This window comes from Equus asinus, chromosome 21 (genome assembly GCF_041296235.1).
Source record: "Equus asinus isolate D_3611 breed Donkey chromosome 21, EquAss-T2T_v2, whole genome shotgun sequence".
NCBI classification, from domain to species: Eukaryota; Metazoa; Chordata; class Mammalia; order Perissodactyla; family Equidae; genus Equus; species Equus asinus.
The window spans coordinates 51,422,322-51,447,846 of NC_091810.1; the positions used below are offsets into that span (position 1 = coordinate 51,422,322).

The 25,525-nt window shown below is 35.4% G+C and overlaps 1 protein-coding gene across 9 annotated transcripts in view; it reads left to right on the forward strand.

Moving 5' to 3' along the window:
- The window catches only part of SETD2 (SET domain containing 2, histone lysine methyltransferase), a 118,405-nt gene that overhangs the window by 56,139 nt on the left and 36,741 nt on the right, over nt 1–25,525 (forward strand). For 3 of the 9 annotated variants that reach the window (XM_014828819.3, XM_044755288.2, XM_044755287.2), the window contains 3 exons: nt 4,185–4,319; nt 5,181–5,300; nt 6,560–7,222. In XM_014828819.3, the coding sequence (XP_014684305.3) occupies nt 4,185–4,319; nt 5,181–5,300; nt 6,560–7,222 (918 nt within the window). Of the gene's footprint in view, nt 1–4,184; nt 4,320–5,180; nt 5,301–6,559; nt 7,223–9,901; nt 10,185–25,525 lie in introns of those variants that run through there. The other 6 variants (XR_011496456.1, XR_006517930.2, XR_011496457.1 and 3 more) reach the window with 4 other exon arrangements.

Genomic DNA, 25,525 nt, shown 5'->3' on the forward strand with positions numbered 1-25,525 from the left:
AAAAAAACAGCTAACACAAAAAGAAAATAAATAGACAGCTTCCACGGACACTTTACTGATCCAAATAGCCAATAAACATATGGAAAGGTGTTCAACCTCATTAGTAATCAGGGAAGTACAAATTAAAACTATCAAATGTTGTTTACATCCTCACTAGATTGATAAAAATTAAGTCTGATGGTACATAAGAACAACAGGAGATCTCATACACTGATGATGGAAGTATAAATGGATACAACCGCTTTTGAAAATATTTTGGCATTATTTACTAAAGGTGAATATACATATACTATATAAGCCGTGGTTGCATTCCTGAGTATATAACCAGAGAGAAACTAGTTACAATGTGCATCAGGAGTCAGAGCAGCATTGCTTGTATTAGAAAACGTACAAACCACTCAAATATCCATTAACATCAGTATGAATAAATTATAATGTAATCATATAATGAAAAAACTAGTCATGAAAATGAAGGAACTATGGCTGCATGCAACAACCTGGATGACTCTTGAAATGTAAGGTTGAATGAAAAAGAAGCATGAGGGGCCAGCCTGGTGGTGCAGCAATTAAGTTCACACATTTGCTTTGGTGGCTCGGGGTGTGCCGGTTCGGATCCCGGGTACAGACTTACGCACAGCTTAGCAAGCTATGCTGTGGCAGGTGTCCCACATATAAGAAAAAAATAGGGGAAGATGGGCACAGATGGTAGCTCCAGGCCGATCTTCCTCAGCAAAAAGAGGATTGGCAGCAGATGTTAGCTCAGGGCTAATCTTCCTCAAAAAAAAAAAAAGAAAAAGAAGCATGGTATAAAAGATTTTGTCCAGTGTGATTTTATTTCCATAAAGATAAAAAATAGAAAAAATTAAATTATAGTATTTAGGGATTTATGTGTAGGTAGTAAACCTATTTAAAAAAATCAGAGAACTATTTCCTAAAAAGTAAGGAGACATTATCTCTAGAGCAGAGAAAAGGAGGTATTAGAATGAAGGGACACGTTGAACACTTCAGGAATGCTGGTATTGTTCCCTTTTTTTTTTTTCATCTGAGTGTTGGTTCCATGGGTATTGCTCACCTGTTTATGAAACGTATTTTTTTATTAATTGTTTACATACTTTTTTGTATGCATACTATATTTTATCAGAAAGTATTAAAAATGGTGCTTAGACCCATTAAAGATGGTTCATAGTCAAAAAATACTAAAATATTAAAAAAGAAATAATTTCTTGGACTGATGTAGTACCTAACAGGATAAATTTTTAAGTGCTGTAGAATTGTGTATATACATATAAATTTTCAATCATCAATAATTTATTAAAATACATCCTAATTCTTCTTATTATGTTATCTTTTAATTCCTTACCTTAAATCCTTTTTGGAAGGCGATGACCCATAAATGAAAAATAAATACTTTTAGTAAATGTGAATTAATGAAAGCAGTCAAACTCAATCATCCCCCTGCTCCCTCCTCCCTAGGTATCCTAAAAGTTATTAATTCCACAATTGATCATCTGCTTGAGTACCCAAAATTATGGAAGTTGTAGCATATCACTGCTGGCATTGTATTTATAAATCAGTACAAATCATTAAGCTTATCATTATAGTAGGAATGTTCAGAGATTGTTCACCTTCTGTTGTTCACCTTCTGTATTTTGTTTGCAAAATTTTTTAATTTATATAGTCATGCGTTGCTTACAGACCAGAATACGTTTTGAGAAATGCATCGTTAGGCAATGTTATCATTGTACAAATGTCATAGAGGGCGCTTACACAAACCTAGGTTGTAGAGCCTATGACACACCTAGGCTATAGGGTACTAATCTTATGGGATTACTGTTGTATATGTGGTCCTTCGTTGACTGAAATGTCGTTATGTGGTGCATAACTGTACTTCAATTTCTGCGTTTTTACTGTTTATTTCCTTAAGATAAGAATGCTACTTTTTTATATCCCAGTAGTGCCTTTTATAGAGTAATATCTATTCAATAAATGTTTATTGAATGAATGAAAGTAACTCAGTTTTGTCTCTGAGTTTTCAGTTATAGAATCATTACCTGCATAATTATGAAAAGAAAATAACCTCATCTCTTAGCCTAGTGAATATTTGCATCTCAAAACTGTCAAAAGCAAGATTCTGGCTGTTGCATTTGGTAGGGGGGTGGAATTTTAAAGCCTTGGTCTTTCCTATTGTAATCCTCTAGAATTTGGGACAGGAAGTTTTACATTCAGGATATTTACATTCAAGGAAAAAACATCTCTAAGGGAATTACCTGTCTTAGATTATGGTTTAACTGTAAATTAGCTTTTTTGTTGATGTGTTTGATCTATTCAAAACTTAAATTATACTGGAAATGAAAAAGAATGAGCCTCAATGTACATTTTAGAAGGAAAAAAAATGAGTTTATTTATCTTCAACTTCTTGCAGGCAGCATTTCGTATATTCTTACTTATTTTTGTTCTTAACTATAATATGAATTTTGGGGTATAATATGAAATAGAAATGTTCAGTGCTGTGCCTAAAATTTTATAGCCATTTAAGTAACAGAAAATTCCTTTGAGATTCTTTTCTTTTAGATTTGCTTTTCTCTGATTTATTATCAGCTCATTCTAGACTTTTACCGTTTTGTGCCAAGTTGATTTAATACTATCTTTGTATCTCCTCTTCTTCAGTGTCTGTCTTGTCTAGATTTCGTTCTGTTATTGCCACACTAAGTATTCTCAAATTCGATTTTGATCATATTACTCCTTTACTTTGGGATTCAGTGACAGAGCTCTCTTGCTTAGTCACATCAGATCCAGGTTCTTTTATATTACATCTGAGATCTCATCTAACACCAGCCTTCCTTTGATGGGATTTTCCTCAGTTCCTCACCATAGCTTATCCACTCCAGCCAGGCTGAGCTATGCACTATCATAATTGCCCATTTCCCTTTGTTCAAACTTTCCCCTCTGTTTTGCTCCCTCCCTCCCTCCTCTTGTCTCTGTCTTACCTATTTCTAACCCTACTTCTGTGAATTCACTTCTGGTGAGTCTCCTTCTAACCACTCCCTTCCTGCTTAGGCCTCGTAGGTTTTTTAACATTAACATTTATAATTAATGCTTCGATGTTCATTTTCATATGAATTAATTTTATCTCCCTAATAGTAAGTTCTGTGAGGGCATCTTTTATAACTGCTACACAACTGGAAAACAACTTTCGGTGGGTTGGTTTTTTTTTTTCTGCTCCCTATTATTTAAATGTAATATTTGAAACATCCAGAGAAAATATATTATAAAGCATAATTATAAAGTAAACCCTTGTGAGCACTTCTTTGCTTCCTTCTCCCTGCTTAGACCATAGAGGATACCAGTGTTTCGAATTTTGTGTCTTATCTCCTTTGCCTTTTTAAAATCGATTTTTCTGATATGTATCTATAAAAAATTTATTTTTGAGGTACGTGAAAACAAATTTGTATAGCACTTAATCGTCCGGGACTTCTTTTTTCACGTAACATTATGTTTGTAAGATTGATGAATGTTGTTGCACTTGGCTGCACTGATTTCCTTTCACTGTGGTTTAATATTCTATTGTATGAAAATACCAGTTTATCCAACCTGGCCACAGACATTTGGGTTGTTGGCAGTTTTCTGCTATTCTGAATGGTTGCTCAATGAGCATTGTTATGATTCTCTGAGTACACATGTGTAGAAGTTTCTCTAGGGTTTATTCTTAAGTGTGCAATTGCTAGTGCATGGGGGATACAGATACTTTATTTTTCAAGCTAATGGTTTATTTTTTCCATCATGCTTTTCACCTGATATAATTTGTTCTTTTTCTCCCATATGGGCAGGTTTTTTTGTTTTGGTTCATTGTAGTGTCTTCAGCATTTAGAATTATACTTGGCATATAGTAAGTGCTTGGTAAATATTTGATGAGTGAATGAAATGCTTTTCAAATTTATCCTTTCATCAACAGTGTATGAATATTCCTTTTGATCCAAATCTTTGCCTAGACTTGATATTGTCAGACTTCTTAATTTTTTCCCAGTCTAGTGAATGTAACATGGTTCTCACTGTGGTCTTAATTGCGTTTTTCTTATTACTGGTGAGACTGAGCATCTTTTCAGGTTGTTTGATTCTTATATTAGTGGATTTTTTGTTATTGTCATTGTTGTTTTATAACCAGATATTTTTCTTTGCTGTGGTAGGTGGATGGAGAACTAGAAGCTCTGATGGAGAATGGTGAGGGTCTCTCTGATAAAAATCAGGTGCTCAGCTTATCCCGGCTGATGGTTAGAATCGAAACTTTGGAGCAGAAACTTACCTGTCTCAAGCTCATACAGGTGAACACTTTGATATTACTTTATTTTTTATTTCTGAATTTGAGGTGGGACATTTAAACTACAACCCACAATGATGAATAGAGAAGGAATAATTCTGATGAGAAGAGTTACTCTTATTTTTAAAATGGATATGTGAATTCTACGTGACTTTGAAAGCTTGTACTCTTAAAAATGGTTTAAGATTTCAGCATCATTTAATCTACTAGTAGATCTTGTTTGCTTTCTCTTTCTAGTCAAAGAACGTGTTGGGATTTTTTTGTGTAACATTTCATGACACTTGATATAATTTTTTTTCCCCTTGATTATTAGCATGCCAAGGCCGTTTTTACTACAGGATCTCAAAGCAAGAAATTTTAACAGTAATCTCATTTACTCTGTTTTATTAAGTATGCCACAAGTAGTTGGATAATAAATGGATGATTTTTTAAAAATAAATCTAAGGGGGAAAAAAGCCTTTTGAACAAGCATCTGAAAGAAAAAGAGAAGAAAAAAATGATTTAAATATTAATTTTTATAGTTTTAGCTTTTTCAGTAATAATGATTAATTTGTTTCTTAATCCTTCAGAATTGAATTTCATTGTAAATGACATATTAGTATTTATATATTTTCTACTTTAGTAAAGTCCAGGTTGGCTGGTTATATTTTAGGTATCAAAAAAGACTATAATATATTGCACTTTTGCTTTAAAGCATTTATTAGTTGTACACTTCTAGTTTGGCTAGTCAAAATAGAGTTTATATGTTTTTTGTGAATGTAAAACTCTTTAGTCTTCTCTGTGAGCCGTCTTTAATGCTCTGTCTGATATTGCCCCTCACCCTGCCCCCAATACCATGCATCCTGCTTCTCTTCTCCCATGGAAGAATACACACTCACAGTCTTGCCTGAAGTCCTTTCTGGAACGTCATGGGCTGTCTTTGTTGTGGATCTGGATGGCAGAGCTAGGTGATGGTCGGGAAAGTAACCAGAAGCTTCAGGAAGAGGTCAGTTCACATTCAACTTGCTTGTTTCTTAAAACCACTATGTTGATTGCTTAGATTGAGGGTATGTGATAATATCAGTGATAATGAATTTAGCACTATATTTACCACTGGTATTAATAATTTTATCATTCCAATATCATTTCTATAGCTATAACCTTTACGTATTCCTTGCTAGTGGTGAGTTTACTCTGTGGTTTTCTCTATAGTATTTTTTTAAGGTTGGCACTACTACATATTTGCCACTGCAAGAGCCAGATATAATAATAATAATAATGTCATAGTTAAGTGAAGGATCTAGTTTGTTGCTAAAAGTGTAGTTTTAAAAAGATAGGAAACTATGTCAAACTTAAATTCTGGGATTCTAAAAAATTAATGAAGAGCTGAATTCTGGATGACAAGAGTAAGAATATTTTGAGGAGTAAATAAGTGTTTTTAAAGATTGACGTAAATGTTCATTGGCAGCATTGTTAGTGAAGTTGTGATGTTTATACCTTCCCATGGAATAAACAGTATTTTATAACTTAGTTTAAGTGTAGTTTTTTAAAATCATGATTTCTAATATAATTTCAAAGGCATTTAATACTACTCTTTTAAAAACAAATGCATGGGAGTGGGCAAATAAATGATTGTCTTGCCTTCGTCCCTCTCCCAGGAGATTTGGCAATGAGTAGAAGCTAGGGAAGCCGTGGGGTTACTGTAGAACTACAGTGGGGAGTACTTTGGAAGAAATTCTTGGATTTCAGAGTGGGAGAGTGGTTATTTCTTAATGAAAAGAGTCTCTCTTTGCTAGACAGCTGTTTATCAAAGGCTAAAGAGGTAAATAATATCTGCATTTTTTATGTGTATATAAGATATCATTTAAATATATGTTGTTGCATAGTTCCCAAGCCTGTATCATAGTCACTTGGGAAACTTTTTAGAAAAAGAAACCCAGGACGAGGCCCAGTAGTGTATATGTTTTAAAAAATTACCCAGGTTTGAGAAGTACTGGTGGAGAATATTAATCCATTTGATGTTATGAGCAGTCAGCTCCTCCACATTTTATTCTTGCTAATCAGTCTTTTTAAAACAGTTTTCCTTCCTTTCTAGAGGAAAATATTATGACATTTAAATCCTTCTGTAGTTACAGACTTAGGTCTTAATTTAATAAGACAGTAAAAAACCCCACTGCTCCTGCAGAAATGATCTAAGTCCCATCCGGAGGTTTGAAAGTCAACTTGTACAAAGTGATGTGATTTTCTTTTATTATGTTTAATCAGATTATAAAGACTTTGGAACACTTACCCATTCCTACTAAAAATATGTTGGAGGAAAGCAAAGTACTTCCAATTATTCAGCGGTGGTCTCAGACCAAGACTGCTGTTCCTCAGTTGAGTGAAGGAGACGGGTATTCTAGTGAGAATACATCGCGTGCTCAAACACCACTCAACACACCTGATCCTTCTACCAAACTGACCACAGAAGCTGACACAGACACCCCCAAGAAGCTCATGTTTCGCAGACTTAAAATTATAAGTGAAAATAGCATGGACAGTGCAATCTCAGATGCTACCAGTGAATTGGAAGGCAAGGATGGCAAAGAGGACCTTGATCAGTTAGAAAACGTTCCTGTAGAAGAAGAGGAAGAGTTACAATCACAACAGCTGCTTACACAACAGCTGCCTGAGTCTAAAGTTGATAGTGAAATCGCCGTGGAGGCCAGTAAGCTACCCATGTCTGAAACAGAAGCTGACACTGAAATAGAGCCTAAAGAGAACAATGGCACGAAACTAGAAGAGGCTATTGCTGAGGAAACACCATCCCAAGATGAAGAGGAGGGTGTATCTGATGTGGAGAGTGAGAGGAGCCAGGAACAGCCAGATAAAACAGTAGATATAAGTGATTTGGCCACCAAGCTCCTGGACAGTTGGAAAGACCTAAAGGTAAGAAGATATTTTTGTTCATTTTAACCTGAATTACTCAGATTTAGAGTTCTACAAACCTTAAGTCAAATTACCTACTTTTCTAGCTATACATATTTTTGAAAAATGGAATACTATCTCTCTTACTGTCAGTTAATTATAAATGTTGCAAACATCTTTTATACCTTGGCAAGAGATATACTAGCCAAACTAATATACGAATGTCCCCTTTCTCCTCATTTAGAAAAGCATATTCAGTCATTCAAGTGCTTTTTACATTAAAAACAAAAACCCTTTGAGTAACAAAGGTATGATTCTGTGTCTGAAAATTCTGTGTAAGGTTCTATATAAGAAAATAAGAATGTTTAAATTAAATTGGATTAACCAGAAATTAATTAAAAATAAAAACTAATTGGAAAACCAGGGTAATTTAACTTCTCATCAAAAATGATTGAATACAAATTTCTATTTCAGTAAAATAACTTTATATGGAGCTAGTTGTTATTCAGTTACATTATTGTTTCTGAAATAGGCCTGCCTTTAAAATGCCTATTTCTTTGGACAAAAGATGCTATTTAGAGGAAAAATAGAGAGGTCTGGAACCGTTACACCTAATACGTATATAATCTCTTGTTAAAGAATGTAGCAAGTTGTGCAGGGTTTGCTTTGCTGAAAACCCAATCTGGGTCTTGGATAAACACAGAAGTGAACAGGATAAACCTAGGAGAGATGTGGTACATTTTTATTGTAAGGGATCTGGATCTGAGATCCAGGTCTTGAGGACTCTGGGAACAGGTTACTACTTAGCTTCTATTTTTCTGTTCCTCCTTTCTTCTGCCAGAGGTGAAGCAACCAGATAATCCAGCAATACAGATTTATTTGCAGCAAGATGGACACCTGAATCCTCCCTGTCCCCAGTTATGACTACAAAGCTTACCCATTAGATCCTGTGATTTGATTTGACCTGTATGGAACTGGCCTTACACTGAGCAAAATGAGTAGTTGGTCGTTTGTGTACTGGGCTTAGTTTTGGCATTCGTAATTTACCGTGTTGAGACCCTTCTTTAAGTATGGTGTGGTTTCAGCTCTCGTTACCCATTCAAGCTCTTACTCATACTACTCTTTCATCACTTACAGTTCAGCGTAAACTCATCCTTATTAAGCCTTATGAAATCTGATCTTTTTATAAATATAAAAGGAAGAATTCATAGTAAATCTGCTTATGATACAACATGTGAACTGCAGGAACTGGAATTGCAATTAATTGAATGAGATGCTGGAAAGTCACTTGTGTGGACCTTTATTTAAGGTCTGCTTTGTGTGGGCACAGGAGTCCCTGGAAGAAGTCTCTCTTGTGTTTGGAGACTGCTAGTAGAGCCTGTACTATCTCTGGCTCAGTAAGGAAGGTGGAAATGGAGACAAGTACACAGGTGGACATAGGAAAGGCCTTACAGACATAGTTTTATAGAGAGAGAGTGGGGTTGTAGACCTAGTAGTTCACTTTTGCTTGAGAAGTCTCTGGTTGACATAATTTAAAAAAAATAAGACATAATCATCATCATTTCTTAAAAACCTTTGTCTTCTTGAAATCTGGAAAAAGTAAATATTTTTGTTTCTCTATATGGTAGTTTTTTATTGTAATTGTAATCATATGAATTACTCCCTGGGATATCCTTAACCCAATTAGATATAACTGGTAATTTAAACTCACACTCTAGACATACATTTTTGAGTCCTACAGAATTATTTTTTCCCCTGCTTGTTGTCCTCCCCACTCCCATCTGAAGAATCAAAGCAGTTGCACAGTACTATGTAGCCTGATGATCCTCTTGACTTGAGGTTTAAAATTTTATTTATACTTAAAGTATATCCTTCTTAACCTTCATATTTTGGATTTATCCTGATTCTTAGCATCAAGGAAGCCACTAAATAAAATCCTCCTGCTTCAAACTTTAGTTTGCTCTGGAATCATTACCCATCTAGAATTGCATTACTGAGAAATGTTTTTACTTGACTGAGCTGTGATGTTTTGTTACACATTGGTGCTAGGGTTCTTAATTCCTCTATCATTCTAATTAACATTTACCAAGGTTCTAATTTCAAAACTCTGATTATGGTTGTCCTTAAAAAAACAAAAACAAACGAAAAAACTTTACCTAACATATAACCAGAACTCTGAAATCAGGAACCCATAATTTGAACATATTTTAGAGAAACACGTTGACTTGATGTGATTACTGTATATCCATGCTATCCCGGCATTGAAAGAGTTAACTACTTCTGTCTGACTTCCACCTGTGTATTCAAGTAGACACTGGCAGAAAAGAAAATGTCTTATTCAACCAACCTTTATTAAGCACCTGTGACCAAGCACTGTGTTAGTTGCTGATGTTAATTCCAAGATCGTACTAAAAAGCATTGATCTAAGATTGTGGTTATGTTAGCCACAATCTGACCTGGGGCCACTGTAACATTGCTGGACATGTGTTCCACTTGGCCTTTCTACGTACTGAATGGAGTGAAGAACTGAACGAGGTTGCTTCAGATTCCTTAATCTTGATTTTGCTGTGAAGGCAGACTATAGGGATCATCAATAAATGAAAGAGGGTGGGAGGGAAGGGAATGAAGCTTCGTGAATTACTCTTTGTCCTCCCAGATCTGATGATGATCCCCCTTGTAACTTGAACCATTTCCATCTAGCTTCTCAGGGCAGCAAGGAGCTTGTTAACATCACCAGCTGACCATGTGTCTCCTTTTCTCAACTCCATTTTCAACTTCGTGCTGAAGAAAAACAAGAACCTAGCGTGCATTCTGTGAAGAAACAGGAAGATGGTTGGGAAGTTGGATGATGCATGAAAAATATAATAGGTGAAAAGAGGACAGAGGTGGTTAACTCACTGGCGCCGGCGTTATTTTGGTGCGTCCATTGCCGACAATGGATGTCGTACTGGGAAAATCCCGACTCCTGGCGAGAAAGGATTAAGTGAGCTACTTTTTCTATACCTCTATACACAGGACCACTGCCTTGGCTCCACAAGGCTTACACATTTTGACTCCTAAAGTAGAATCAACAAGAAATATCACCTAGCACATTTCTATACATGGGCATGTATTCATTTTCATATGCAAATTTACTGGGTTACATTTTCAGCAGGGACATGTGCATATAGTTCTGTTTGTAAAAGGAATTGTTGTACATCACCCTTCATGCTGAAAATATACCCTAGACTTCACAGGGCAAAACAGCTTGTTATAAGTAGTGATTAATTATAACTTGACTGAAAAAATCTTCATTCACTTGGATCATGAGAAGAAGAGGTAAGGTTCCTGTGAATTTGGCAGTTTCAATTGCAGTTAAACACCCAAGAAACTGTGATGGCTAGTGATTCCAGAGCTTCTCTTATAAACACTTGTTTCAGGATGTGCATCTCTCCTTATAATGAAGTCTGGATAGTTAGAGTCATACCTGGATTAGGTGATTTAGGGACAACATTGCATACATGTGATAAATTGAACTCTTAATGAACATTCTTATTCTTATCTTTTTCGTCTTTATCTCAAGACATTATCCTTAATTCAACAGACATATTATTTTCCTAGAAAGTTAAGCATTAAACTTTCTACAGAGTTCAAATAAAACCTGGAGTTCTCCTACCGAAAAGTTTTGAGTTACTGCCTGGAATTTCAGTCTGTAACTAATATTGTATGTGAAATCTGCTATGCAACATTTCAAAATGAAATTATGTGCTCTGTATTTCTATAATGAATTTCAGAATCCTTAGTAGAGATGATTTTGTATCCATAATGATCAATATTACTTATCCTTTTCTTTAAAATTCAGAATTGCCCCCAAAGAATGCTATTTTAGGTATTGCTACATTGAAATTTTTAAATAAATATCTCACTAGGTAAAAGGCAAACAGGATCTAAAACTTAGTAGTAGTCCATTTTGTATTATCAGATAAATACTTTCATCTAAATCACGGGTTGCCCAAATCTGCCCTGCTGCGTATTTTTGTAAATAAAGTTTTTTTGGAACTGTACAGCCATGCTTGTTCATTTATATAAAGTCTATGGCTGCTTTTGCACTGCACTGGTAGAGTTGAGTAGTTGCTTCAGAGACTGGCTGGCCAGCAAAGCCTAGAATATTTGCTATCTTGTCCTTTACAGAAAAAGTTTGCCAACATCTGATCTAAACGATAAAGTAAGAATCTGGCTGCTCTAAACATTCTGGTTTGAATGAAGTCATTTTGACGCTTTATTCTTTTGGGTGAGCTCTTAATTCTATTTCCCTAAAGATATAATGACCATGTTTCTATAGCCCATGAGGTTAGTTTTTAAAAAAAAAGTCTTGATTCTGTTTAGCAAAAATTACTTCAAGTGATTTGGATGTAAGACTATCTGAGAAGTGGGAGAGTACATACATTATTGAATTACTGGGCTAAAACAGACCCTTAAGAAATGTTGTTGTTCCCTCAGGGCCATGGTCAAGTTAGTCAGAGACTTAAACTTTTTGAGTATAGATAAATACTTATAATCTAGTCTTATTTATCACCATAATGAAGATATATAAACTTTCCTTAATATTCTTAACTTAATTCTGATGTAATTTCAGAGTTATAGGAAAACTGCAAGAATACTGTTCTGTATGTATTCTGCATGTAACACACATTCTAGTGACAAATGTAGAAAAAAATCAGCTAAAAATTCCTCTAAACCCTTCATCCAGATTCCCCAATGTTGACTTTTTACCAAATTTGCCTTATCATTTTCTCTTAATTTTTTTAACTTTTAAAGAGTAAGTTACAGATATGACACACCCTGGATTTATAGTGTTTATTTAATAACAACAAGGTTATTCTCCTGTATGTCTAAATCAACAAATTACAGTGACACAGTACTATTATCTCATCAACAGACCTGATTCAAATTTTGCCAGTTGTGCACATAATGTCCTCTATGGCAAAAAAAAAAAAAAGAAAAAATTTTAAATCTGATCCAGAAGCAAATCTGAGATCAAGTGTTACATTGAGTTATATCTCTTTTGTATCCCGTAATCTGGAATAGTTCTTCAGTCTTCGTCTTTTATAAACCTCACATTTTTTAGTATTTTTTAATTTTTTAGAATATTCTTCAATTTGGGCTTGTCTGAAGGATTCAGGTTATACATTTTTGTCAGGAAGACTACAGTAGGGTTTTTCACATGATGTTGATTTGTCCCATTACAGACGTTGGCAACATTGATCACTTAGTTAAGGTGGTGTCTGCCAGGTTTCTCCAATGTAAAGTTACTATTTTTCCCTTTCTAATTAAAAAGTATCACAGAGGAGCGCCTTTGGAAATATGTAAATATTCTGTTTTTCATCGAATTTATCTATTAGTTTCAACAGCCAGTCAATTTGCCTGAATTGCATATAACTATGATGGTTGCCAAATGGCGATTTTTCTAATTCATCATTCCTTTAATTTATGTGCCTTTTGGTTGGCATTCTTTTGTAAGCAACAGCCTTCCCTGCTCTCCCGTTTAGTTCTTTATTCATTGATTTTTATCAGTTTAGACTCACAGATTCTCATTTTATTCAATGAATTATGATCCATTAATTCCATTATTTACTTGATCCTTAAATTGTCCCTTATTTGGCCAGTGGGAGACCCTTTAACTTCCCTTCTGTCTGATTTTCATGTTATTTTTTAACCTGGTATAAGATGCTGTTCCAGGCTCATCGTGTACTTTCCTTTACCCAGCCCTGGAATCAGCCATTTCTCCAAGGAGCTCTGGTTTCTTCTGGTGGGAAATGATATTTTGAAACCAAGATCAGGGCTTTAGATGAGGTCATTGCTTGTAGGAGCTGTCAGCAGACTGTAATAAATATTTATATGTATTTTTATGTATGTGTATGAGTGAATATGTATACACGTAATGTACTTGACCTCTCTATCATTTCTCTTCTCTTCTGTTAATCTGAGACCACACACTCTTCTGAACATGTGAGTTTCCTTCTGTAACTCTCACTGATTGTTCCTATTCTGCCTATCCCTTAAAAGGTGGTATTTCTTGGGGCACCTGAGACTTCTTTTGTCCTACAGCCTCTTGTTTGTACTTCTTGTTCCCGTTCTTTTCCTCCTTCGTATTATTCTTTATTATGCTATAGTGTTATCTTTTTAAAAACACTGATGTGATCAATAGGAATTTCTGGTAGCATCACAGAGACTCCCATCACTCAAAGAACAAAAACTTAGTGTGTGGAGTGAGAGGTACTTCTATGTTTATCTAACCTTCTTACCCAACAATTTCTCTTACATGCTCAGTGCATGAGTCACATGCTGTTCATACATATTCACCTTTCCATGTCCTCATACATGCTTTTCTCTTTGCTTGGGATATTTTTTCTTTTCTTTTTTTTTTTCAAATCTTCCTTTATTTACAGTTACAGTTGCGGTTCATTCTTTGTGTTGCTTTGTCCTTTTTGGTATTTCTATACAGTGACAGTATTCTCAACAGACGACTAAAATTACTTGCTTGGATGCTTGTTTCATCTCCCTGGACCATGTGATCTTCAAGGGCAGGGACCATTTCTTAATCTTTGTAGTAAGAGTTACTTTTGTTATGGTATTTTTATAGTAATGGTTATAATAATAAGTTACCTCTTAATAATAGTGAATGACTACTATGTGCCCCCTACAGTCTGTGCTACACTCAGTAGCCAGAGTGATCTTTTGGAACTACAGATCTGTTCATGTCAGTGTCCTTGTAAAACTTGTAAATGGTTTCTTATTAAACTGTTAAAATTAAATCCATTTTTCTTAATAAGGCTTGCATGCCATGGCGTAGTCTGGTCTCATCTATTTATGTAGTCTCACCTCAAGCCATTGTGGCCCACCAGTGAATGGCCCACCATACATTCATTCATTCCTGAAAACACTTTCTTTTGTTTAGATGTCTCTTCTCATTTAAGTTTCATCCTTTCCCCAGGAAAGCCATTCCTATCTCTCCAAGAGAAAGTATTCTGCCCTTTTTATATGCTCTCATAATATCCTTTCCAACCATAGCAGATAATATTTCATAGTTGTACATTGTGTGAAGGCAGAGACTGCTTCTGTCTTGGTCACTCGAGTCTCCAGGGTACTGTGAGAGCCTAGAGTGTAGTTTGGCACTTCATAAAGAATTGAATGAAGAAGTAAAGAAGATGTGTCTTTTCCCATAGTACCATACTGCTTCTTGAATCCGTAGTGTGTATGTTTTATTTGATGGGTAGTCAGAAAATATTTTAATGAGTGTCATGTAATCTTTACAACCCTTTGAAGTAAATGTTGGTATTTTTATCAGCTGTAAAATGGAAACAAACAGGCCCTTGAGGTTGTGACTTAGCTTTTAAGTGACAGAGCTGAAAATTGACTCAGGTCTTCTGATTTAAATCCTATATTCTTTCTACTCCTTTTTCTGGTCCAACAAATAGTGATTTCTATATCCTAGCTAGGCAATTTATGCAATTATGTACCTTTGGTGAATACTTTTCATATTTCTCTTGATCTGCTTCTGATTTAGAAACTGTAGTAAGTCCAAATTCATTCTGAAATCATAGAAACTATCATTTTAGTATTTTAAGTATCTCTTTTTCCATAATACTGCAGAGATTTTCAACCTGTGATCCATGATTGAACTTCAGGGGATTTCAGAACCCCTGAAATCATATGCAAAACTGTGGGGTTTTCTGGGGCGCGAGGGTCCATAAATATGATCAGCATCTCAAACAGGGATGTGTATATATCTGAGTTGGGAGAAGAATGGACTATATCCAAAAAGTGTTTTCTGGATGATTTTGATAGCAGTAGGGCTCCTACCCTTAACTACAGTGTTGGATTGACTAGTGCAACATTTAACTTCAATGAAATCACTTGGAGGGCTGTGGCGATTTTTAAGTTTTAATTAGAAAAATTATAGAGAAGATAGTTAAATTTTAAAAATGTAAGGAAAAATCTTAGATTTAGAATTAATTTGCCTTGAAAAAAAAATTTGAAATTGGAGAAACATTTAATTATCATGACCTTGATTATTCTTCAGTGTTTACTTACCAGCATGAAAGGAATTTTATTTTTCTATATACATATTTACTACTGGGCTAGAGAGGCCTTGAAAACAGGGACTTATGTCAGCTGTTCACCTTGTGCTTCAGTATTTATTATAAGCCCAGACAATCTTAGATGTCTGTTGAATAAAACCGAGCATTGCTAAGGTAGATTCTTTGAATTAAAGTCAAGGTGAGTGGGGCTAGAGAAGAAGGTAGTTGGGGAGACAAGTTTAAACTGAATGGCTGTGAACTAGGAGGGCTTTTTAAGGTATGGCACTTGCTGAGGAGCAGCATTTAGAAATTGCCTTGGGAGTCTCCAGGTTCCTTAGGCCTTTGCCTGAGACCTCACAACCCCCAGGTGGTGGTCTTTACCGTGAGTACAGTCACAGTGCACAAAAGTCTTTTGGTGCTGTATTTAAGGCCTCTTCTGAGGCATGTTATCTTTTTTTTTCTTCTTTTAATTTTAATTTTAGAACAGGTTATTCCTGCACATGATACAAAATTCACAAGGCATACAATGAAATGTTTTGCTCCTACCCCTGCCCCATGTCTTGTTCCCTGGAGGCAACCAATACAACCAGTTTCCTAGGTAGCCTTCCAGAGATAATTTGAGCATTTTATATGTATATATTTTGTCTTTTATATAAAGCTTGGAGCACTGTTTAGGTCCTTGCTTTTTTTTTAATATATTGTAAAGATTGTTTTATACCACTTCATAAAGAATGTATTTTTTAGTGCTGCATAGTATTGTATAGATATACCATGATTAGTCTTCTGTTAATCATATTAATCAGTCCCATATTTGGGCCATTTAAGCTGATTCCTTTCTTTAGCTTGGCAGCAAGTAACCTTCACTGAAGTCATTCCAAACACGTTCACATATGTAGGAATATACATGTTGGATAAATTAGTAAACATAGTATACGTGAGTCATAGTTTGTGTTATTTGTAATTTTGATAGTTATTGACAAATTGGTCTTCATAGTTGTTGTACCAATGTAACTCTTATCAGCAATGTATATGTATAAGAGTGCCTGTTTCACTGCATCCTGGCCGACACCAGTATTGTCTAATTTTATCTTGGTCAGACTGATAGGCAAAAACGGCATGTTACTGTAGTTTTAATTTGCATTTATTTTATGCATGAAGTATTGAATATCTTTAACATTTGTATTTCCTATTTTAAGAACTGACCATATCCTTTTCTCATTTTTCTGAGTGGCTGAAAACTGAAACTGGATCTTACTACCTTTCGTTTTTTGAGAGTCCAGCTGTCTGAAAAAAGAATAAATAAAGTTATTCTGCTCCCCTTTTCCCCTCACTCTCCTTTCCTCTGCCCCTCTCATGTGTATGATTTTATGAAACCTCCAGATATGTATATTATCTTCTAAGTTTTTTTTCCAGTCAAATTTCAGGGCCTCTGTGACCCAGTGGAGATCCTCCTGCTCCCACAATTTGTAATACAATTTATGAGATAAAACAACAGACTCTTAAATGCTTTATAGGGACATTATGATAGGAGTTAAAGGAAGCTAAATGCTGGGTATAGAACCATTACCACTAAAAGTGTTGAACAGAATTTATGCTGAGGGGAAAGGAGCTGGGTATGTATCAGTATTTGCCCAGTGATTTTTTTTTTTTAATTAGACCTTGGGGTGGTGTAGGCTCATAGACGTTGAGGTTATATGTTGTATGTTCATTTTTAAATTTTGTTGTTAATTGAGAAAATGGATCTTTTTAATCTTTATGCTAGTATATAGAATTGTGAATCAGGTTTCATGACAGGGTCTTATATTACCCAAAGATATGCTTTTATTTCTCTAGATCAAGGGTTAGCAATTTTTTCTATAAAAGGCCAGATAGTAAATATTAACATACCAAAATTTAAAAGGTGACTTCCTTCTTCCCCTCCTCTTTCTTTTTTTTGAAGTATAGGGAGTGCATACTGTTTTCCTACACTTCATGACAAAGCCATAGACTTACCATATGCAGCATTCCACCCTTTTGTTTTGAAGATCGGCCCTGAGCTAATGTCTGTTGCCAGTCTTCCTCTTTTTTTCTTCCCAAAGCCCCAATACATAGTTTGTATATCCTGGTTGTAAGTCTTTCTAGTTCTTCTGTGTGGGATACTGCCACAGCATTGCTTGATGAGCGGTGTGTTGGTCTCTGCCCAGGATCTGAACCCATGAACCTCGGGCCGCCGAAGCAGAGCTTGTGAACTTAACCACTATGCCACTGGGCCAGCCCCTGCCTCTTGCTCTTCTTTCTTTTTTCGCCCTTCTTTTTTCTTTTTTTCCCTTCATTCAAAAATGTAAAAAATCATTCTTAGCTGGGATTGAGGGAGTGCTCACATAACCAGGCTGCAGGCCAGATTTGGGATGCAGTTTGCTGATCCCTGCACTGTATGGAATTGTGAATTAGGTTCCATAAAAGTCTGCTATTACCCAAAGATATGTGTTTTAGTATTCTTAGCCTAGATGACTAACAGAACTCATTTAATTGTGTATTTTCCAAGATGATTTGTCTATAAGCCCATATGGTTTCAATGGGAACCAAATGAGCTTAAATTTTTTCATCATTTTGTTTCTCTAAGTTCTTGCGTCTTTTTCTAAATTTTCAGTGTTCAGTAAATTCAGTTAAATATTTGGTATGTTTGCTTCTAACCCTAAAACTTCACAAATGCCTGAAAATCCTGGGAAGCTGGTGGGATTTTTGGACATCTTTTTCAAATACATTTAGTTACCTTGGGAAATATTATCTCCCACATGTAACTAAATACATAAATATACATTCATATATACATACACACACATAAATATATGTTATTCGTAGTGTCTTAATCTTCACAGTTTCAAAATTGCTTGGAGAAACAAAAGTTATTACAAAACATTAGTTGATGAACTGAACACTTAAAAAATTAATTCTCTGGCTGTTATTAAAAAGACAAGAGGTAACAAGTGTTAGAGAGGATGTGTAGAAAAGGGAACCCTCATACACTGCTGGTGGGAGTGCAAACTGGTACAGGCATTATGGAGATTTCTCAAAAAATTGAAAATAGAGGGGCTAGCCCGGTGGCATGGTGGTTAAGTTTGCATGCTCTGCTTTAGTGGCCTGGGGTTCACAGGTTTGGATCCTGGGCATGGACCTAGCACTGCTCATCAAGCCATGCTGTGGCAGCATCTTACATAAAATAGAGGAAGACTGGCACAGATGTTAGCTCAATAACAATCTTCCTCAAGCACAAAAAACGGAAAATTAAAAATAGAAATACCATGTGATATACCTATTCCGCTTCTGGGTATTTAGCCAGTGTTTTTATTCTTTGGAATGAAAACACTAATTCAAAAAGATATATGTACCCCTATGTTCATTGCACCCTTGTTTGCAATAGCCAAGACTTGGAAGCAACCCAAGTGCCCATCAACAGATGATTGCATAACAAAGATGTGGTGTGTGTATATAAATAATAGAATACTACTCAGCCATTAACAAAGACGAAATCATGCCATTTCTGACAACATGGATGGACCTTGAGGGTGTTATGCTAAGCGAAATAAGTCAAGAAAGACAAATGCCATATGATCGCAGTCGTGGAAGACAAACACATAGATAAGGAGAGCAGATTGATGGTTACCAGAGGGGAAGGAGGTCGGAAAAGGATCAAAGGGGTAAAGGGGCACATATGTATGGTGATGGATGGAAACTAGACTTTTGTGGTGAACGTAATGCAGGCTATACAGAAGCTGAAATATAATGATGTACACCTGAAATTTATACAATGTTATAAACCAATGTGACCTCAATAATATAATTTAAAAAAAACAATTCTCACTCAAACATCCCGTCTCACTTCACATTAGAAGCTATCCTTGTTTAATGGGTTATTGTCTTTCTCAGCCACAGTCTCACTGTTATAAAAATAGGGCAATGTAGTACAAATACAATGCAGATCTATTCTATTACAAAGTAAGGGGCTGGCCCGGTGGCGCGGTGGTTAAGTTCGCATGTTCTGCTTCGGCGGGCCGAAGTTCACCAGTTTGGATCCCGGGTGCGGACATGGCACTGCTTGGCAATCCATGCTGTGGCAGGTGTCCTACATATAAAGTAGAGGAAGATGGGCGTGGATGTTAGCTCAGGGCCAGACTTCCTCAGCAAAAAGAGGAGGATTGGCAGCAGATGTTAGCTCAGGGCTAATCTTCCTCAAAATAAAAATGCGTTGATTTCATAAAGTCAGTAAAAATGATATTGAAGTTGGAAAGGAAATATACAAAGATAGTAGTGTAGTAGAAACATTTCCAGAATGAGTAAAGAATGTTATCAATTATTTGGAAAACATATATCAAAAAACATCAATAGTTCATCTTTTTTGGGGAAGAGTTAGTGAAGCTTTCTCTCACATATTGATTTTGGGATTACAAGTAAATTTTAGTGAATTGGTGAATTTGCAGATACAGAATCTGTGAATAATACGGGTAAGTGGAATCATGCAGTATGTGGCTTTTTGTGTCTGGTTTCTTAGTGTAATGTTTTCAGAGTTCATCCATGTTGTGGCATGTATCAATACTTCCGTTTTTTAGCTGACTAGTGTTGCATTGTATGGATATACACCATTTTGTTATCCATTCATCAGTTGATGGACATTTGTATTGTTTCCACTTTTTTGACTGTTAGGAATAATGTTACTGTGAATATTCATGTGCCAGTTCTTGTGTGAACATCTGTTTTCATTTCTCTTGGATGTATACCTAGGGGTAGAATTTTGGGGTCATAGTAACTCTATGTTTAACTTGTTGAGGAACTACCAAACTCTTAGCTGTGCCATTTTACATTCCCACCAGCAATATATGAGGTTTGCAATTTCTCTACATCCTCACCAACACTTATCATTTTGTTTTTTTGATAATAACCATTCTGGTGAGTGTGAAGTGATATCTCATTGTGATATCCATTTTTTAACTGGGTTGTTTGTCTTTATATTGTTGAGTTGTAAGAGTTCTTTATATATTTGGATATCAGATATATGATTTGTAGATTTTTTTTGTGTTCTGTGGATATCTTTTCACTTTCTTAATGTTGTCCTTTGAAGCACAGAAGTTTTTAATTTTGATGAAGTCCATCTTATCTAGTTTTTCTTTTGTTGTGTATGTTTTTAGTGCCATATCTAAGAATCCATCACAAAATCCAAGGTCATCAATATTTACCTCTGTGTTTTCTACTAAGATTTTTAAGTTGTAGCCTTTACATTTAGGTCTTCGATCTGTTTGAGTCAATTTTTGTATATGGTGTGAGGTAAGAGTCAAACTTTACTCTTTGGTGTGTGGATATCCAGTTGTCCCAGCACCATTTGTTGAAAAGAGTATTTTTCCCCCAGTTGAATAGTCTTGGCACCCTTGTGGAAGATCATTTGGCCATAGATGTATGGATTTATTTCTGAACTCTCCCATCTATTCCACTAATATATATTTCTATCTTTTCAGTACCACACTGTTTTTGTAGCTTTGTATAGTAAGTTTTGAAATTGAGAATTGTGAGTCCTTCAATTTGTGTGTGTGTGTGTTTTCAAGATTGTTTTGGCTCTTCAAGGTCCCTTGCAATTCCATGTGAATTTTAGGATCAGCTTTTCCATTTCTGCAAAGAAGGCAGTTGGAATTTTGATAGAGATTACACTGAATCTGTAGATTATTTTGGGTAGTATTGCCATCCTAACAACATTGTCTTCCAGTTCATAACTGTAAATCTTTTCATTTATTTAGGTCTTCTGTAATTTCTTGCAACCAACGTTTAGTAATTTTCAGTGTGCAAGCCTTGCGCTTCCTTGGTTAAGAAATTTATTCCTAATTATTATTTATTTATTTATTTACTTTTAAAGATTTTATTTTTTTCCTTTTTCTCCCCAAAACCCCCTGGTACATAGTTGTATATTCTTAATTGTGGGTCCCTCCAGCTGTGGCATGTGGGATGCTGCCCCAGCATGGCCCGACAAGCGGTGCCATGTCCACGGCCAGGGCTTGAACTGGCAAAACCCTGGGCCGCCATAGCAGAGCGCGCGAACTCAAGCATTCAGCCACGGGGCTGGCCCCATCCTAATTATTTTTTACTGCTAGTGTGTAATTATTTTCTTGATTTCATTTTTGGCTTGTTCATTGCTGGTTTATATGATTTTTGTATGTTGATCTAGTATCGTGCAGTTTGGGTAAGGTCATTTATTATCTTTAATAGTTTGTGTGTGTGTGTATTCTTTAGGATTTTCTTCATACAAGATCATTTCATCTGTGGATAGAAATAGTTTTACTTCTTTCTTTCCAATTTGAATGCCTTTTTTTTTTTCTTGCCTGAGTACCCTGGCTAGAACTTCCAGTACAATGTTGAATAGAAGTAGTAAGAATAGGCATCTTTGTCTTGTTCTGAGTTTAGGGGGAAAGCTTTCAGTCTTTTCCCATTAAGTACGATGATAGTTGTAGGTTTTTCATAGATGCCCTTAATCAGATTGAGGAAGTTCCCTTCTAGTTCTAGTTCCTTGAGTCTTTTTATCATTCAAGTATGTTGTTTTGTCAAATACTTTTTCTGTATCAATTGGGATGATTATTTACACATGTGCTTTTAGTATATATAACTAGAACTATGTTATCTCATTGTTTTTTTTTAAATTCGGCGCTATATTTTTAAGGTCCATCCATGTTGCTTTGTATTCTTCTAGTCCTTTGCTTCTAACTGCTGTTTTGTTCCCTGTTGTGCATCTACAATATTTTATCTGTCCTTTTCGTAGTGAATACCCAGATTGCCTTCAACTCTCTTCCACCACAGACGTTGTGGTGATGAACATTTTCTACATATCCCTATATGAACCAATATGAGATTTTTTCTTTTGGCATATAAACCCAGGTGCAGACTTGCCAGGTCTGAGTCTTTTTGTTTCCCGTTTGGTGCTCTTAGTCTTTTTTTAATTCTGGAAAACTCATCATCATTATTTCTTAAAATAGTTGCTTCTTTCCTAGAACTCATTATATCTGAAGTTGACACTTGAACTCTATATCTTGTAGCTTTGCTTTCATATTTTCTATCTCTTTGTTCCCTTCTGCTGTTTTTTTGTCTGTTCTTCTGCTGTGAAAGTGGCATCTTGCTCACAGTCTCTCTCTCTCTCTCTCTCTCTCTCTCTCTTTTTATTTTTGTTATTAGTCTTGCTATCATTTAGGAAAAAAGATTTGGTTGGCACATACGCAATTTAATCTTTGCTTACTAACAAGGAAAAACTAAATAGTCTTAGTTTTAAAAAGCAAATCAGATAAAAAGCAAAACAATAGATAATCTGATCTCTATATAATAAAAGGTAAAAATATAATTGTACTCTCATTGTAAATTATTTTGTTCTCAAGGTCTTGTTTAGCTCAGGAAAAGTCTCCATTTGTGTTAACTAAAAGTTTTGTTATAAAGTATTATTTCCTAATTTTTTTTAGTCTGTTTCTGCAATCTGTTTCTAACAGTTCATTTGGGATGTGTTAAAATTGTGCTGCAGTGCTTTGCCAACAAACTTCCAATGAGTACTTTTTGAGACTGTTGGAAGAAAACATTCCAGTTTAGGCCCGCTTAATGACCTAGTAGTAGTAGTAGGTGACTTGTTCATTTTTTTTTTTAACCAAAAATGAGTATTATAAAAACCGTATAATTAAAAGTAAAGGTTTTTTCCCATAGGAGAATCCGTTTACTCAGAATCTATTTATTGTAACGTTAAACATAATTTAACTGCTTTGGGGAATCATGATTCACATACAATAAAGATAAGAACATCAAAAGCATAGCTGTATAATATTTCTTAGGCTAAAACAGTCCTTTGTTTTAGTATCTACGTTCTTTCCCCCCCCAGCTTTATTGTGATGTAATTGACATACAACATTGTGTAAGTTTAAAGTGTACAATATGTTGATTTGATACACTTATATATGGTGGTATGATTACCACCATAGTGTAGGCTGACACCTGCATCATGTCATATAATTACCACTTCTTATTCGTGGGGAGAATATTTAAGATGTACTCTCTTGGCAACTTTCAAGTATATAATACCGTATTATTAACTTTAATCACTATGCTGTACATTAGATCCCCAGAACTTATTCATCTTAAAACTGGAAGTTCGTTTTCATTTAACCATCATTTCCCTTTTTCCCCGAACCCCTAGCTTTTGGTAGCCAGTATTCTAGTCTCTATTTCTATGAATTTGGCTTTTTAAGATTCCACACATAAGTGATATCATACAGTATTTGTCTTTCTGTGTCTAATTTATTTCACTTAGCATAATATCCACAGGGTTCATCCACGTTGTCACAAATGGCAAGATGTCCTTCTTTCTTATGACTGAATAATATTCCATTATATATATGTACACCACATCTTCTTTACCCATTCGTCTATTGATGGACGCTTAGGTTGTTTCCATATCTTGGCTATTGTGAATAATGCTGCAATGAACAAGGGAGTGCAGGTATCTCTTCAAGATCCTGTTTTCATTTCGTTTGGATATATACCCAGACGTGGGATCGCTGGCAAGTCTTTATTAAGAAATAGAAAACAGAGCTGGTCCCATGGCCTAGTGGTTAAGTTTGGCACACTCTGCTTCAGTGGCCCAGGTTTGGTTCCCAGGTGTGGACCTACACCACTCATCAGCAGCCATGCTGTGGTGGCAACCCACATGTGAAATGGAGGAAGATTCACACAGATGTTGGCTCAGGGCAAATCTTCCTCAGCAAAAGAAAAAAAAAAGAAAATAGAAAACATACTGTATGCATCAATTATAGAGACTTTCCACCTTTAATTCTGTTTTCTTTCAAATCACCCTATTTTCCTCTATGTACTGTCTCTTTTGGCAATATTCTATAGTACCACAATGTAAGTTACTGTTTCTTAAAATTTTCCCAAATTGTGGATCTCTTGCCTTAGCCTATTTCCGGAATTTCAGATCTATATTTTCAGCTTTCTGTTGGCTCTCTCCACCTGCCATTCAGACTCAAGTTCATAATCTTCTCTTAAGCTGGTTCTTCATCTTCTGATGTATATTTCTATTAATAGCTTCATCATTTTTGTAGTAACCCATATTCAAAACATCAAACCCTTTTCTAATTTAAAAAATTTCTCTTGCTAATTATAGCAATTGCTTTAAAAATACTGTTTCCAGATAACTAAACTTTTCTGTTAGGGATAGTATTGTTGGAAGACAGCTTTTTTCAAAATTATGACAGGTTTGAATGACATCTTCAGATCTTTTGCAGATGTTATTTTATTTTTTTTATTTTTAATTTTATTTATTTATTTTTTTGAGGAAGATCAGCCCTGAGCTAACTACTGCCAATCGTCCTCTTTTTGCTGAGCAAGATTGGCCCTAAGCTAACATCCATGTCCATTTTCCTCTATTTTATACGTGGCACGCCTACCACAGCATGGGTTTTGCCAAGCAGTGCCATGTCCGCACCCGGGATCCGAACCAGCGAACCCTGGGCCGCCGAGAAGTGGAATATGTGAACTTAACCACTGTGCCACCGGCCCGGCCCCACAGATGTTATTTTAAATAGCCACCACCTCCTAGTTATTTGCACAAAAGTAGAACTTCGATACTTGATCTATACTGAATGCATAATTATTGAATTTATACACATGTATGTATTAATATATGCCTATATCATATTCTAAATGGTGGATAGTTCATTTACATTAACTTTCCAAAGCTTTACCATCACTACTTCAGGAATTATTAGGTCTTTTTTAAGTACCTAGTATGGTACAATGTGTACTGTAGACAGTTTATGAGATGGGTAACACAGAATTTAGAATCTTAAATCTTAGACCCTTCACAATCTTGGTCTTCAACATTGCCTTCTGGTAGATAAAATTTTGAGACCTTGTAGATCTGAAAAATAGCTTTATTCTCTTGCTTGTTTGGCAGATCATATAATTATCATTTGGAAATAAATTTTCCTTTAAAACATTCAAGATATCATTGCATCATTTTTTAGCTTACAGTGTTGCTATTGAAGTCTGATGCCATTTCTCTTCCTTTGTTGTGGTAGGTGCTCTGAGCCCTCCCAACTGGTGACTCATGTCTTTCAGTTCTAAAAAAATTTCTTTTATTATTTCTTTGATATTTCCTTCCCTCAGTTTTCTCTCTCCTTGTTTTCTGGCCTACCAGTTATTAGATGTAGGACTTCTGGCACTTATCCTCTAATTTTATTTTTTAATTTCCCATTTTACTTCTTGAGTTTTTGTT